Source organism: Melospiza georgiana, chromosome 4 (assembly GCF_028018845.1).
Source record: "Melospiza georgiana isolate bMelGeo1 chromosome 4, bMelGeo1.pri, whole genome shotgun sequence".
Classification (NCBI taxonomy): Eukaryota; Metazoa; Chordata; class Aves; order Passeriformes; family Passerellidae; genus Melospiza; species Melospiza georgiana.
The window spans coordinates 21,739,239-21,753,321 of NC_080433.1; the positions used below are offsets into that span (position 1 = coordinate 21,739,239).

Here is a 14,083-nt window from a genome sequence, read left to right on the forward strand (position 1 = left end):
AGTTATAGTACTAGTCAAATAGTAGTCTAAATCTCTTAAACTGTTAAAAATATCTCTTAAATCAAAAATGAAATAGCAAATTTGAAAATGTGTTTGCCATATTAATTACTCACTTTTTACACTCACACCTTTTTCAGAGAAAATTTAAGATTTGCCTCAGCTCTTTTTGCAGTCTTATAAGATTTGAGTGATACTAAAATGCATTTTACCACTTGAAGTTGTAAATAAATGTCATCTACATAGACTGAATGTTCAGATGTCTAGAACCCCAAATTAGGGGGTGTTTTTCTTCAGTATTTTTACCTCTTTCGCTGGAAGGAAATGCCCTTGGCACGGGAAGCTGGACCACAGCACTTCCTGGCTTTTTTTCCGATGTGAAGAAACATAAATTGGGACTTGATGTCAGATACATCTGCTTGGGCCGCACATCCTGGGGCTCAGCGTTTGCTGAGGCGCACGGCCTGCCCTGGGCATTGGCCTCCCTGGCTCCAAAGGGAAACGGAGAAGAGCTGTCCATGGGAGGGGAAGGCACCCAGGAGCTGCTGGATCCCCCGCTGGCCTCCAGCATGGAGTAGGTTCTGTTTGCAGTCTGGTGCCTGGAGCAGGCCCCGAGGCCCGGCGAGGGCGCAGAGAAAACGCCACCAGGGCGGGCCAGGGGCGAGCAAGTGCTCCCACCACTACTGCAGCTTCTCCCTTTCAGTATTTCTTCCAGATTTTTTTTAATATTGCTCTGTGGGCTGTCAAAGTTCTGGGACTGAAATTTTGGTATCTGCAAGGCCGGGTTAGAGACGTGGTCCATCATTTGGATGGATTTGATCTTCCTGCAGATGCTTTCCACTGGGTTGTGGCGCTGTTTCTTAGCTCCACGTTTAGAAGACTTCATCACTTCCCTTCTCTTGACAAATATCTGGAAAGAACAGGCACAAGATATGAGAGTCAGGGTGATCAACACACACATATTTATGCCAACTTTTCCATTCAGCAGCCAGCTTGGAGCTTTGGCATCCAGGGGTTTGGAAACCCTCATTCCACTTATCAGGTCCAACAGAAACCTTCAGTCAGGACATTTTAGTGTCCAGGGAATAGAAGCTGATTTGGAAATTTTGGGGAAGAAAGACAGAAATACTTCCTGAAATGTCACTGCTTATTCTTAAATACCATAACCGTGGCAGGGAGATAAGGGAGAATGTAAATAAAAATTGAAGAACACCCTGCAAATTAGCAGAGGACTTTTTAAATTAAAAGAAACATTTTAATTGTACTGGGGGTGGCAGGGGTGAGGCAGAAAATGTGAGACCAACAAGACTTTCAGTGTTTCTGTGAGCCTATGAGACCAAAAAACCGCCAAAACCCAGTGTTCCTTTTACTAAGCAGCCACAGCTGTCATGGTGCCACACTGGAAATTACACAAGAAATGTGCCCTACAGAGGCACCTCATCCTGTGTGTATTTTTATTATCTAGTCTCCCAGGCAACATTTAAAAGGTATTTCCTACAAGATAAGCACGTTTGCATGTGACTAAGGAATGGGAGGTTCATTTTGCAGGGATAAATCCTCATTCCCAGTGAGGTTCCCATGTCTACATTGCAACCACCTGAACTGATCAGCTGGGAGCTATATAATTAAATAATAATAACATACCAAATGAAGCTAGGTGAAGCTCTCAAGAATCAGATTTTAAGTCATCTTTTAACGTAGAAAAATTAATTCCTTTCTCCCAAAACAGCAGCAGGTTTCACTAGCACTTAACACTTACATAATCTTTGAAGCAGAGAATAGAATTTATATATAAGTATTTATTAATATAGATTGAAAAAAACATAAATATTAAATGTTTAATTTAAGCTAGTTTATTACAGGCTGCCTGCATGGCAGCAACTTAGTTTATATAAGCAGAGACAGGATCTCCAAGTTTATTTTTCTAGTACTTCCACAAGTAGTAGCATTTACTCTAGTGAGCATGTCCTTAACCTCAGGAATACTTCAAAAATAAGAATAAAAAGAAGCTCAGAACAATTTTAGAGAAGAGACTACTTTTTAACTATGTCTTGCTTAAAAGATTTACTCCTCAAATAAATGCCAGGAAGCAGAAGCATAGTGCATTATTACAGATATATTTTCTCTAAAGAGCTAGATTAATTACCTTGAAATTAAAATTTAAATACCCTACAATTAGTTTAGGACTTTTTTTAAGCACACAAGAGCCCTCAAGCAGATATAAGTAACACTCTATTAAGGGTATTTGATTTTTTTTCCCTGTAATATACCAGTAAAAAAAATAAACAAAACAAACAACAAAAAGCACAGCCCAAGACCTTATACGTTACACTAGCACGTGGAAAAACAACTTCTTTTCCTTCTCTGAAGGAGACAGCACAGCTACTTCAGCTCTTCCTCTGAGGAATAGGAGATGCCTGAACTTCAGCGTTTAAATAAGCAGGAAAATCAGCTTTACAAGGTACAGGTGCTGCCACTCAGCCCTCAGCTGAGAGTGACCACCAGCTGCAACCAGGCTCTAATCAAGCTTCAGGCTCCTGCTTCCTGGCCTTTTTACCTTTTTCCCCCTCACATCTCTCCTGCTGCTGTTAAATTAATTGCCTGTAATTTCAGTGCAACTTGAAGTCTCCCTGCTCTTCTAATTATTGTTCAAAACAGCAAGGAATGTTGTGATATAGGTTATTGCTGTGTCAAAACTCTGGTTCCTGGGATGTTTCTCACTTCTATTAGCAGTTCTTTCCTGCTTTTCCCATCTACAGCAAAATTTCAAGCAGGAGCAGATCTCTACTAATTTCTGAGAGTTAGAACAAGGAGTCTGTATAAATTTCATCACTCTCACCATTTTTGAAAAGAAGAAAGTGTTGAAGTCTCTTGAGCTGATAGTGTATTAAATAGTCTCTCTGTTAACTGTCATCTCTGCCCTTAGTTCTGTGAAAAAAAATCATTAAGACCCTTAACTAATTCCTTTTTTTGTATTAAATTATCAAGACATGCAGTAGAGCCTGCCTGTCTGAAGAGCTCTATGGCTCCTGCTAAATTACCCTGGAAATGCCCATTCTCTGATGGCCATATCTCCTGTCCAGCCTGCAGAATGGAGAAAACTGTTTTTCAGCTGGTCTTTTCACCTGGTGTTTGCCTCAGACTTGTCCATTGCTCAGAAAAAAAAAAAATATTGTGCCATCCCATCAGTGGTTCCCTGAACTTCAGAAGCAACACCTCTTTTTGAGATGCTTACACCTTTCAAAAAATTGTGGATTTCTACTCTTTCCGGATGCTTTCAAACACCCCTCACCCCACATAATATATTTAAATTCTACTTATAATTATCCCTTGAAGCTGCTTCTTTTTCACAAACACACTTGTGAGAACAGTAGAACCTGGACCTGGCTGCAGCATTGCTCACACTTTAGTCCTCAGCAAAGTCCCTGTTACCTCTCTTGTGTGAGACATTTACATCATCTCCGACGGACTGGGTTTTGTATACCTTGTTCTCTACTTCAAGAGTTTTTAGCTCAGTTCTTCTCATATAGTCTAGAGAAAAAACAAAAAGCTTCTCCAGCAAATCTGCAGTGCTTGAAATGCACCCACAGACACCGTGGTGCTGAATGTGCAACAGAATAGTTAAATAAATTTGGGCCAGCAACTGATGGCCTCTAATGATGCACCTGGCTTACACCAGAGAGCATCTCTTCCCTTCAGAGCTGCACCATGAAAATTCACCTTCCCAGAGAAGTTGAAGACATCCCTACTTATTGTAGGAAGGTGGACTAGATGACTTTTAAAGGTCCCAAACTATTTCATGGTTTTGTAAATTAAGGTCTGTTATGGAAATAAATAACACTGAAAGACATGTTTGTGTGGCATAAAGTGTGTTGATGGATTGCAAATTGGATTGTTTTGGTCAACAGGTTTTACAGGGCAAATATGGACCTTGTACACAAATTTCCCCTTAGTCTGAGTGGGATATATGGGGTTAAAAACCAGAATCAGTTTTGAAAGATTACAGAAACACAAAAAACCAGCCCAAAAAGAAGAGGTCATATGGTTCATAACCATGTGTCTGGGCAGGATCAGTTGGGCAATGACTCCTAAAAAAGGATTGTCTAATCTATTCTCTGAGTTTCTCAGTAATAACAAATCAACATACTTCCAGGGCAATCTATATTTGACTTTGTTTCTGGTAGAAAGCTTGCCTTACTCTGCAACTTACTGCAAAGGAAATGCAACATGCTTTGTAATTTCCTACTTTGCAGGCTCTGCCATGACATTTCACAGCCTTTTATGATGCTGCAGTGGCATTTAGGAGCCAGAAGTACACTGTGCTAGGTGCTGCTCAGCTGCCAGACACAAGTGGGATGGATTTCCCAGAGAGTTACCAAACTAACAGGAAAAAAATCCCAAAGGAAATGAGAATAAGCACAAAGCAAAGGTCATAAGTTCTGGGAGATTTATACCTTGACAGCACCAGTGTTTGCTGATGGCCTCAGTGACCACCTACACCCCAGCTGCACCTTCTCCTCAGGAGCAATCCATGGGTCACTGCTGCCCTTACCAGGATACAACACTATCCTATATTTCCAGGGAAATATTTGGGAAGGTGCACTGTCGTGATGCAAGTCAGTGAGGTAAAATTGGTTAAAACTCCAGCACATGAGAACATTTCCCCCTCACCTCAGCACTGAACTTCAATGCCAGAAATCAGCTTTGTATCACTTACAGCATCAGGATATGCAGCCTGTGCCCTTTAGATCATCTCAGAAAATAAGAATAGGTTATGTTCTTTCTAATAAGGGGTCCTGCTGCTATAGCAAGCTTCCCTCTACTTTTCTCTCTCAGGGTATTGATTACATGCCAGAGGCACTTCCTCCTCCAGGTGAATCAGCTGAGAAATGGCAGCGCTGCCAATGAGTGTTGGGTGCACAGCTCATCATCCCAAAGTGCCACAGCTTTTTGTGTGTTATGATCCATAACCCAATTATAGGCTGCTTCGTCTTTCCAGAGTACGAGCTCACATGTGCCCACACAGAGCCACAGCTCTTCTGTGAGTGCAAACACTCTCAGTACCTGCACAGCTCTTTTGTGAATGCAAAGTGCTTGGATTTCTGGGAAGGGTGAGATGGCCACCTTTTCATAGAATCATGGTAAGAAAAAGCTTTGAAGGGAGAAGCCAATTCTCTTAAATTTTGATCCCTGAAGTAGAATTGACAAACCTGGAGTTCTTTGTTCTGCAAGCAGACTCCTTACAGATTTCCAAGGAGAAATACACTTTTGTTTGAAAAGCAAAGCAACTTGGAGTCACTGGTCGTAGAAAAAAATAAATGGATTTAGAACTATAAGTTATAAAGGCACAAACAATTTAAGGGAAAAATAAAAACCATTGGAAAATAAGAAAAACATCCCAAAGCCCCAAACCATTATGAAAATGCAATTTGAGGTTGGGTTCATTTCATCTGATGTGAAAGGTCAAGGTCAATTGTCTCTAGCTACAGTTTATGACTAAACTCCTGACTTTTAGACGCCATGGTGGCACTGAGGCATCGGAAGGTACCACAATAAAACCATTTAATTTAAGATGATGCTGTCAAGATACTGCTTTTGTTCTTGAGCTGGTGGCCACCTGTCCCCATAACAAGGCAGTTCAGGTTTTGATCGGCTCAGTTCAGCTCCCTGCTGCCCTCCAGGCAGCTCCAAACAAGCCCAAATCTCTACAAGGATTCCCGTGGCACTCAGAATACAGCCAGGTTTGGAAGAGAGACTGAGACTCCAGCAACACCAAGTCAGTGTCACTTAGATTTTGCCAAATGGTCACAAGAAGAACTGAAGCTGTTTTCCTCCAGCGTGGTAACATCTTTCTCCATGCCTCCTGTTCTCCTCCTCTTCTCCCCAGCTGCGACGGGAGGGGCTGAGCTGGTTTGCCCCCCTGTTGCTTTTATGTTATCTTGTCTCATTCCAGTGGCAGGAAAAGCAGGGTTTCTTTTCAGTGCCAGACACATTTCCTACATGAGGAGAACCCTCCTGAAGAGATCATACTACACACTGCCATCCCCAATGGCAAGGGGTTAATTTTCACAGGCTCAGCTGAAAGTTTGATTCCAGCCCCGTGGTCTGTGGATAACAGGAAGGTCTGAAGTCACTCCAGAAGGCAATAGGGGAGTGGCTTTACCTTTTCCAAGCCTCTGCATGCTAAATGTCTCCTGGATGAAATGCACAGTCCCCTTCTAAGGCCAGGGGTTAAGCATCGTCAAGAAATGTTTCTGATCTGTCAGAGCACAGGGAAAAGAAACCTCACAAGTGAAGTAGATGCAAGCAGAATCCCTTCTGCTAGGATGCATCAGGGCATGGCCTTTTAAAAAGGGTAACAGCAGCTCCCAGCCACCACAGGAGCTGCTTGAGACCAAAACCTGAACTTCCCCCTGGTTTCTTGCCTCTACACCAGCACGAGCTGCAGCTGATGGCAGTGCTGTATATTCAGTGAGCAATTCTGGTGGCATGGGCAGGGAACAGAGTGATACCCCCCAAAAGCTGGACAGCATTTGCACCTTCACTTAATATTGTGCTTTGGAGCAGTGTTCACAGACACACAGGGAGGAGTTCACAGTGAGCAGCAGCACTGCCTGTCTGCACACTCCTCCTTCAACTCCACATCCATGAGCCAGTGTTTGTCACACGCATGGCCTAACCTGGATTTTTGTCACAGCATGGGCTGGCCCTGTTCCTGAGGCTGCTGCAGTAAACTTTCCATTGGCCAATCTTCCAATCAGCAAATTTCTACCTCCTTGTTTTCTTTGCTTCTCCTTCTGCTTCCATCAAGTTTACAAAGGAAAAAGTACAGGAGGAGAGATGAAAACCCTGGCTACAGAGCAAGCAAGGCCAGGCATCCAGTGTGATTAACTCTTTGCCCGAGGACCAAAGCAACTCTGCATGACTGCAATGAGCCCAACAATCATCCAGAAGTAGCTCATGGAAATTACTTCCCTGATCCCTGCCTTTTTTCTGTTCACTGCTCCACTGTTTAACCTATTCAAGCCCATGAGCTGGACTTTTACTCCAGCCAATCCATGGGACAGAAAAGCATTTCTGACTATTAGGACTTCAGGATTTATAGGGTAATTTGGGTCTTTTTTGTTGTTGCTGTTGTCAAGCTTTATACTTTTATTTGTGTGCAAGAAAACTAGATGCAAAAGATCATCAAAGAATCAAACCATAGACTACATCCTCTGCATGTATGCAAGGAATAACTTCAGGCTAGTGACACTGGGTAAGTCACTTCTCTCTTGAGGCTGGGGAGTAATTTACCAGCTTTTCCAGCTCCCACAATGGATGCTAATCTGATCTATTGTAGATTATCCTGGGTAAACTCTCAGCATCCATATTAATACCCACTCTGGCTGTGATTATTGATCATCCAGCAGGAAGGTGAGCGGTGCAAACGCTCAGGGCTGGTGCTGATGTATTCAGGAGGTGTTCACCTGTTTAATGGGGTGCATCTCCAAGTGCATCCATCCTTCAATCATTTCAATCAGGACTTCCTGCAAGGCTGCAGGTTTCCCTCAGGAGTCATCAGACCTTCTGCTTCTCCATCTACAGGGCTGACAAGAGATCCCTTCAGACTCCTCCACCCCGCCACAGAAGGGGAGGGCATCTCCACTCTGAAGATTTAAAAAGGGACCCCTGGCCATGTAGGAAGGAGATCTTGTGACACATCATCGCAAGGAAAGAGGACTGAAGGTTTGTCACCGAGATAAGTATGAAGGTAAGTGAGAATTTTTTGGTCTGTAGCAAACATTTAGTTTGCAATTAATGCTTTCTTTTTCATGTGAGTGCAATATTTAGGAACTGCAGGGGGACTTAAGAAATTTTCCTTAAAATTAACCCAAAATAAATACACACATAGATATATTATATGTATTTTAAACAACTGTATTAAAAATACACCAATAGTACAACCTCTCAAACCCAGGATGAAACAAACAGTTAGATTCTCTGGTGCCCATCACTATTACCAATACATGAATAACAACATGGTCTGTGTGAACAAGCAGAGGTGCAACTTGTGCACAGAGGATTCATGCTCAGTGCTTACATTTGCATGTGCTGCATCAGTGAACAACCTCCAAGAATAAAATAAACCTGTCTTGTGACTTGTTTTAATCATGGTTGATATTGATAGGATGCTAAATTTAAAACATTTTTTTCCTTTTTTTTTTAACCTGGGGAAGTAGATATTTTGTTTCTTGGTTGGTTTGTTTGTTTGGAATGACAAGCCCCCTACATTTGTTTGTTGTCTATGGTTTGGTAAAATCAAGGTAGATTTTATAGCATCTTTACCCATTAGTTTGTACATTATCCTCATTTCTGGAGGATCTGATGTCCTTGTAAATAGGACCACAAAAGGTGCTTGCCTTGATCGTAGCTCTCACCAGGATGGAATAGATTTGAGTAAAAAGAATAAAGTTCAATTTAAGGTTAATCCTCTGATCAGATCAGGGTGCACTGAAACCCCCCCTGAGCAAGAGGAGGTTTGGCAGCAAGACAGGGACAAGGCAGCAGCTGGGAACAATTTAGATGTGAAGCTGGGAGGATGTGCAGATGTGAAAGACTCCTCCTGCACCCTGTGGCTCTCTGTTGTGCACAGGGGCTGCAGAAACCCCCAGTGTCTGCCCTGGCACTGCTCCTGGCCGCGTCCCTCATCACCTTCTCCTGGAGCGCCCCTCAGGTGAGCCCAGCATGGAGATCATGAAGCCAGAGCTTGGTGCCATTAAGTATTTGCATTAATTAGCAGTGGCATGGGATGTTGACATGTCTATTTTCCCTCTTTTTTTTTAATTTTTTTTTTTTAATTTGGCATAAAGGCTCATTTCCAAAGGAGAAACTGGACTCCTCAGGCCATGCTCTATTTGAAGGGTGCACGTAAGTCTCGAGCTCTTTTCATTATGAGGAGATAATTTTCCCCACCCCAGATTATTCCTTGGTTCCACACAAGCAGGAGATGCTGAGGATGCTGTGGGGGTGGAAGTTTTGAGGCTTGCAGGGAGGATGTGCTAATTGCATGGTGCTAATTATGTCATGGTCACACCTTTGGTCCCTGTACAGGCCATTCACTTCCCAAATGGACTCAATGCCCCTTGTGGGTCCTTCCCATCAGAATATCCTCAGATTTTGTACTTAGTTAGAGATGTCCTTTGATCCAAATAATCAAATATAACAGAAATATTAATATGAAAAATTGTATTCTGAATTGTTGATTTAAAATTAAAAGATATCAGGGAGGGCAGGTATAAAGACGGGAAGAAAAAAAGCTCCCTGTAAATTGGAGAAAAGAAAAAGAAGGTCATAATCCTGAGTGAAATGCAAAAGGGAGACAATATAAATAACTGCAAAATAAAATAAATATAAGCTCCAAACAACTGTAAAGATAACTGAAAGTTTTAGTGACATTAATACAATTATTTCTATTAATAAAAGTGAAGATTTTGGCCCTTTTTGTTATTTTTAAAAAATTCTTCCAACGGAATAATGCATTGTGTTACTTCCCTAGTGAGGTTTTTCTCATTCTTATTGATGCACAGGAAGCAGTGTGATTTTATTTTGTTAGTTTGGGATTTGGGATGGTTTTTTGTTTGTTTGTTTGTTTGTTTTTTTAATAAAAATACAATTTAAAAGCCAATATTTCATAGTCCAGCAAAGAGATTGAAGGTTCTTGACCATATACAAAATTGAAAAGAGTCCTTTAGGGACTATGAAGTAGGAATTACAACAATTTTGGGGGCTGTTTTCACCCTTGTCTCACTGCTTTTGTAGAGGGACGTCGCTTCATCGCAGATGAGAGCCAGAGGAAGGACCTGTATGACAGAGTGCAGCTGGGTGAGTCCATCAGCACGGGGCTGTGGAGCCCACCCACCTCCCCAGCTTATGGGAGAAATCCCTGGAAAGGGAAGGGGATCTGTTTTCCTGGAATCTCAGCCAAGGAAACAACTAAACCCCCTTTTTTCAGTGCCTTCATTCCAGCCAGCACATGACAAAGGCTGACTTCCCTCTCCGGTGCACCTGTGTGATTTCATTTACATAATTTCCAGACTGACCTGGCTGCTAAGTGGGATTTTCATCAGTGCTTTTGACTTTCTTTTTGCACTGGAAAAAAAAAATCAAATCAAGCTATTAATTGTGCTGAAGCAACAAATGACAGAAGCAGATGTCATCAATCTACACTAGGCAAGGTTTCTGGAGGGAACAGGATGTTGTTAAAAAGTTAGGAACCTACAAAAAAGGAAAATGTTCTTTTTACCTTCCAAGGGATTTTGAAATAACCTCCCTTTTAAAAAGATTGCTAATCTCTCGTGTTAATTATCAGGCTGGTTTTGAGCAGACAATGCTGTAGAATGAAGGAGACAATATCTTCTTGTCTTTGACTCTCTAGTATAGAAATAATAAAAAAGCAAAGAACAAAGTAAAGAAATGTCATAAGACACTAACAAACCATGCATCTCTGATTTTTCATTCTAGAAACACGCAGCCATAACACAAATCCTTTATCCCTTTCTGAAGCTGCTGTGCTGTTCCTTACTTCCTTACAGAAAGCACAGGAAGGTAAATGCATGTTTTGTCTTACTCTGACTTTTTAAAAGTGGTTTTTCAGTATTTCATTTACTAGCAAATTGATCGAGAAGGTCTGTTTTGAACTGAGATATTGTTCAACAGAGAGCCCTGTATTGGAGTGCACATTTACACAGATTACAACATGAGCCACATAATGATAGCAGGTAAATATTTGTGTATTCTGCTTTTAATTTTCTGTTTGGATGTTTTACTGGTTTGGATTCAAGAGAATGGCTGTTTTTCAATTGGATTTTTCACCCCAAACCTTTTCTGGGGTAACTTTTTCTATAGCATACTGTTTGCTTGTGAAAATTTTATTCCCTCACTGGATTTGGTGCAAAGGTTTAAAAGAATCCATAAGAACCCCAGGAGAGGAGCTGCTGGTTTCACATCACCAGGCTGAGACCCTAAACCTTTGCTCTCCACGTCCTCTGCCCTTAAATCCCTCACCTCTTCAGCTACCACAGACTTTTTTCTTTTTTTGGGAAATGGAGATGGGGCTCTGTGCTCAGGCCTCTCTTCCCTGCCCTGGTAGAACTCTGAACAAAAACCAAAAAACAAAAAAAACCCCAACCAAACAAAAACCAATCAAACAAAAATCCCACACAAACAAAACAAAAATCCAAACCAAACCAAACCAAAACAAAAAAAAAAAACAAACAAAAAAAACCCCACCACAAACAAAAAACCAACCAACCAAACAAACAAACAAAAAAATCAGTGGCATTTTGGAGTGAGAAAAAGGCAGAATAAAAAAATGAGCACAGTGCTTTGGACAAAATATGTGAGCACTTCTAAAGTTAAACCAGTGAAAGTGCCATTTACATGCCCACAAAAGCCTCTGCTGAAGGTGGATTTTTCCAAATTTTAGTGGTATTTTCCAGCCTGTTGTTGCTATAGCAGGGGAGATGGACAGCAACAGAGAAAAAAGGGTGAAATATCTGAGAGAGATAAGCAGAACTGGCAGCTTGTTTGAAAAAAAACTAGGTGGAGTAACATTTCCATCTGTATGGTAGGAAATAACCAGTCAAACCTGGGTAAGCCATGCACTTTCAGATCAGCTGACTGAGAGCAATGCACAAATGAAGAACAAATCTATTATTTTCTTCAGCATGATTTTTTTTTTGCCATGTGCTAACTTACCCCTCTGGACACAGTTTGTAGTTTTCTTCTTCAGCAAACAGAAAAATTCCTACATTTAAAAATTAGAGAATACATGACTGTTTTTAGAGGTGCTCCCTCTGTCTCAGCTGAGCAGTCACACTGCACTGAATCTGTGCCTAAGGCACATCTGAAAGCTCAAAACTGTGTCTGGTTGAACTTTCCTTCATCTACAACTTACTTCTCCCCATTGTGTTTTGTCTTGTAGTGGAAGAAGAAAACAGTGAACACCCTGGCTACCTGACAGACAGTCTATTAAATTGGTGAAATTATTTCAAATGCCTTTAACATTTGTACAGCTTTGAACCTGAAAGCATAACTTGTGTAAGTAAAGTGTTTCATCAATTCTCACTGAAGTTCCCAAAGGGTGAGGTGTTTTCACATTGCAAAATTTTGCATGCAAAGGGATTAAAAGGTACTAGTTCAGATAAGGAAAGCATCTGTAAAGTTTCTGCTTTCTTTAAAGCACTTTGTATGTCTCATCTGAAATTTAAAATACACGCCATCAGCTCACCTGAAAAGATAATTAAAACTGTCTCTTTGGACAACTTCATTAAGAAGTTTTTCAATTGTCATTGGGAAACCTTTTACCACCTTCCACTCAGCTGAATAGTGAAGCTTTTTGAACCCTGATAAAGACAGATTCCACTACTACTTCACTGATGGCCCTGTAGGCTGCTGATGGTCAATAAATTCAGTGAGATATAAAAACATTCCAGCTGTCTGTGACTGCAAAACTGGTGATTTGTTTTTCTTTTCAATTTTTATTTGGCAGGTATCAGTCAGCACAGAGAATAGGCAGCAGCACTTATTGCCCCAGTCCACTCCTGCAGAAATACTCTGAAAAATCCTACTGAGCAAGTCCCAGCACATAAAGACAGTTTGGGGACAGGTCTTGCATTATCAAGGCCTCATTAAAGACTGCTTTGTGATTGTATTTTTTGTTCTTTCTTTCTGAGTTGCAGAACTGGAATTATGCATAAATCTGTTAATTATCATTCTTGCTGATAAGGATGTATTATTTATGTAGTTCTGTGGTCTCACGGGAAAGCCCTCTGTAGTTCTGATGTAATTAAAGAGTAGCCACATGATTTCTGTGTCCAAGCAACTGTTTTATTTTTTTAACCTTCTAGTCAAGCTCTTCATCTTTTAATGTTAAATTCTCCTGATCTTTCTCATAATACTGCTGATTTACTCACACTAACTATGGTGCTGCTTTACCTCAACACAAAGACACACAGCTGAAGGAATAGAGGAATTTATTTGTTTCGTGGGGTTAGAGGCACTTTCAGTCATTGTTTATAATCTGCATCACTCCACTGATGAGATGGTGGAAGCTAAGTGTCCTGTTTTGTTCATTTTTAAGCACTGATATATCTTCCAATGGCAGTGTTTGTTGTATGACAGAACATTCATTATGAACTTCACCTCAAGACCAATGGTATCCATTTGAATTCTTTCATTATTTTAGATGCCCTTTGTTTCCAGCATATTTGGAATATCTCAGGTGCATCTAAGTGATTTTCCAGCATGTTTTACAGGATCTGTGCTCAGACAAAAAGTAGCATGGAATCGGAGAACATAATCCTAGAAAGGCCTAGTTTGGAAGGGACCTAAAAGATCATCCAGTTCCAAATGCTGGGACCTTCCACTAGAAAAGTGAGAAGTAGAGGAGTTATCATCCTTTGGTTTATCAGTGTCCTGAAATTTATATTCTTCTGCCTGTCCCAGTGATACAGAAGCTGCACCCACCCTATTCCCAGCTGACTGATTTTATGTGTGCTCCTGATAACAATTCTTCACAAATATAATCAGAGTAGACTTTCTGCCTTGCTGGTGAGCTGTTTGTGAAACCCCAGTGATTTCCATCTGGAAGACAATCCCTTATGTAACAGATAGCTGCTACCAAGTTTGTCAGGTGTTGGGAATGTGTGGCACTTAATTTAGGCAATCTGTTGCTGTGGCTGGAGGAGAAGCTGTTCCTCCAATGCTACAAATTCAACATACAGAAGTGTTTAGCTATAGATAAATTGCCTCGTTACTAATCCTGGAATCAAGGCAGAGCTAACACGAATCCAAGGCGTGGGGCAGAGGTCGCTTTGGCCACTGCAGGACCTGAATCTGAGAATTCAGATTGGTCCTACCTCAAAGCTGAGCACTTTCTAACACCAGGAGGGTGCTCAAAGCATGTGAGTGTGCTGAAACACACACAGCCTTCCTGCTCTACAGCAGAGCTTAGAAATACAAGCAATAAGTACAGATTTCTCAATTTTTTTATGAAAACATCAACTTTCAGTCAATATGCCCTTCATAAGTTCTTTCTTTGGGA

At 41.1% G+C, this 14,083-nt stretch overlaps 2 protein-coding genes across 2 annotated transcripts in view; one reads left to right on the forward strand and one right to left on the reverse strand.

Annotated features, from left to right (window-relative positions):
- Window positions 1-3,053, reverse strand: part of LOC131082982 (inositol 1,4,5-triphosphate receptor associated 2-like) — a 36,284-nt gene extending 33,231 nt beyond the window's left edge. Inside the window, 2 exon segments of the mRNA XM_058023260.1 lie at window positions 304-907; window positions 3,039-3,053. Coding sequence (XP_057879243.1) covers window positions 304-907; window positions 3,039-3,053 — 619 coding nt within the window.
- Window positions 3,054-5,517: 2,464 nt separating this feature from the next.
- On the forward strand, window positions 5,518-12,021 carry LOC131082983 (spexin prohormone 1-like). The gene is made up of 6 exons (XM_058023261.1): window positions 5,518-5,541; window positions 8,633-8,713; window positions 8,850-8,907; window positions 9,799-9,861; window positions 10,501-10,584; window positions 11,963-12,021. The coding sequence occupies exons 1-6, from the start codon at window positions 5,518-5,520 to the stop codon at window positions 12,019-12,021; spliced, it is 369 nt and encodes a 122-aa protein (XP_057879244.1).
- Window positions 12,022-14,083: the final 2,062 nt, after the last annotated feature.

What these genes read in the sequence shown, in the direction of transcription:
- LOC131082983 (XM_058023261.1), top strand. Translation starts at nt 5,518, where the DNA reads ATGGTGGCACTGAGGCATCGGAAG. An exon ending in TCTCCTGGAGCGCCCCTCAG is followed by an intron (nt 8,714 to 8,849) that starts GTGAGCCCAGCA and finishes TTTGGCATAAAG; the next exon opens with GCTCATTTCCAAAGGAGAAA. An exon ending in GTATGACAGAGTGCAGCTGG is followed by an intron (nt 9,862 to 10,500) that starts GTGAGTCCATCA and finishes TTTTCATTCTAG; the next exon opens with AAACACGCAGCCATAACACA.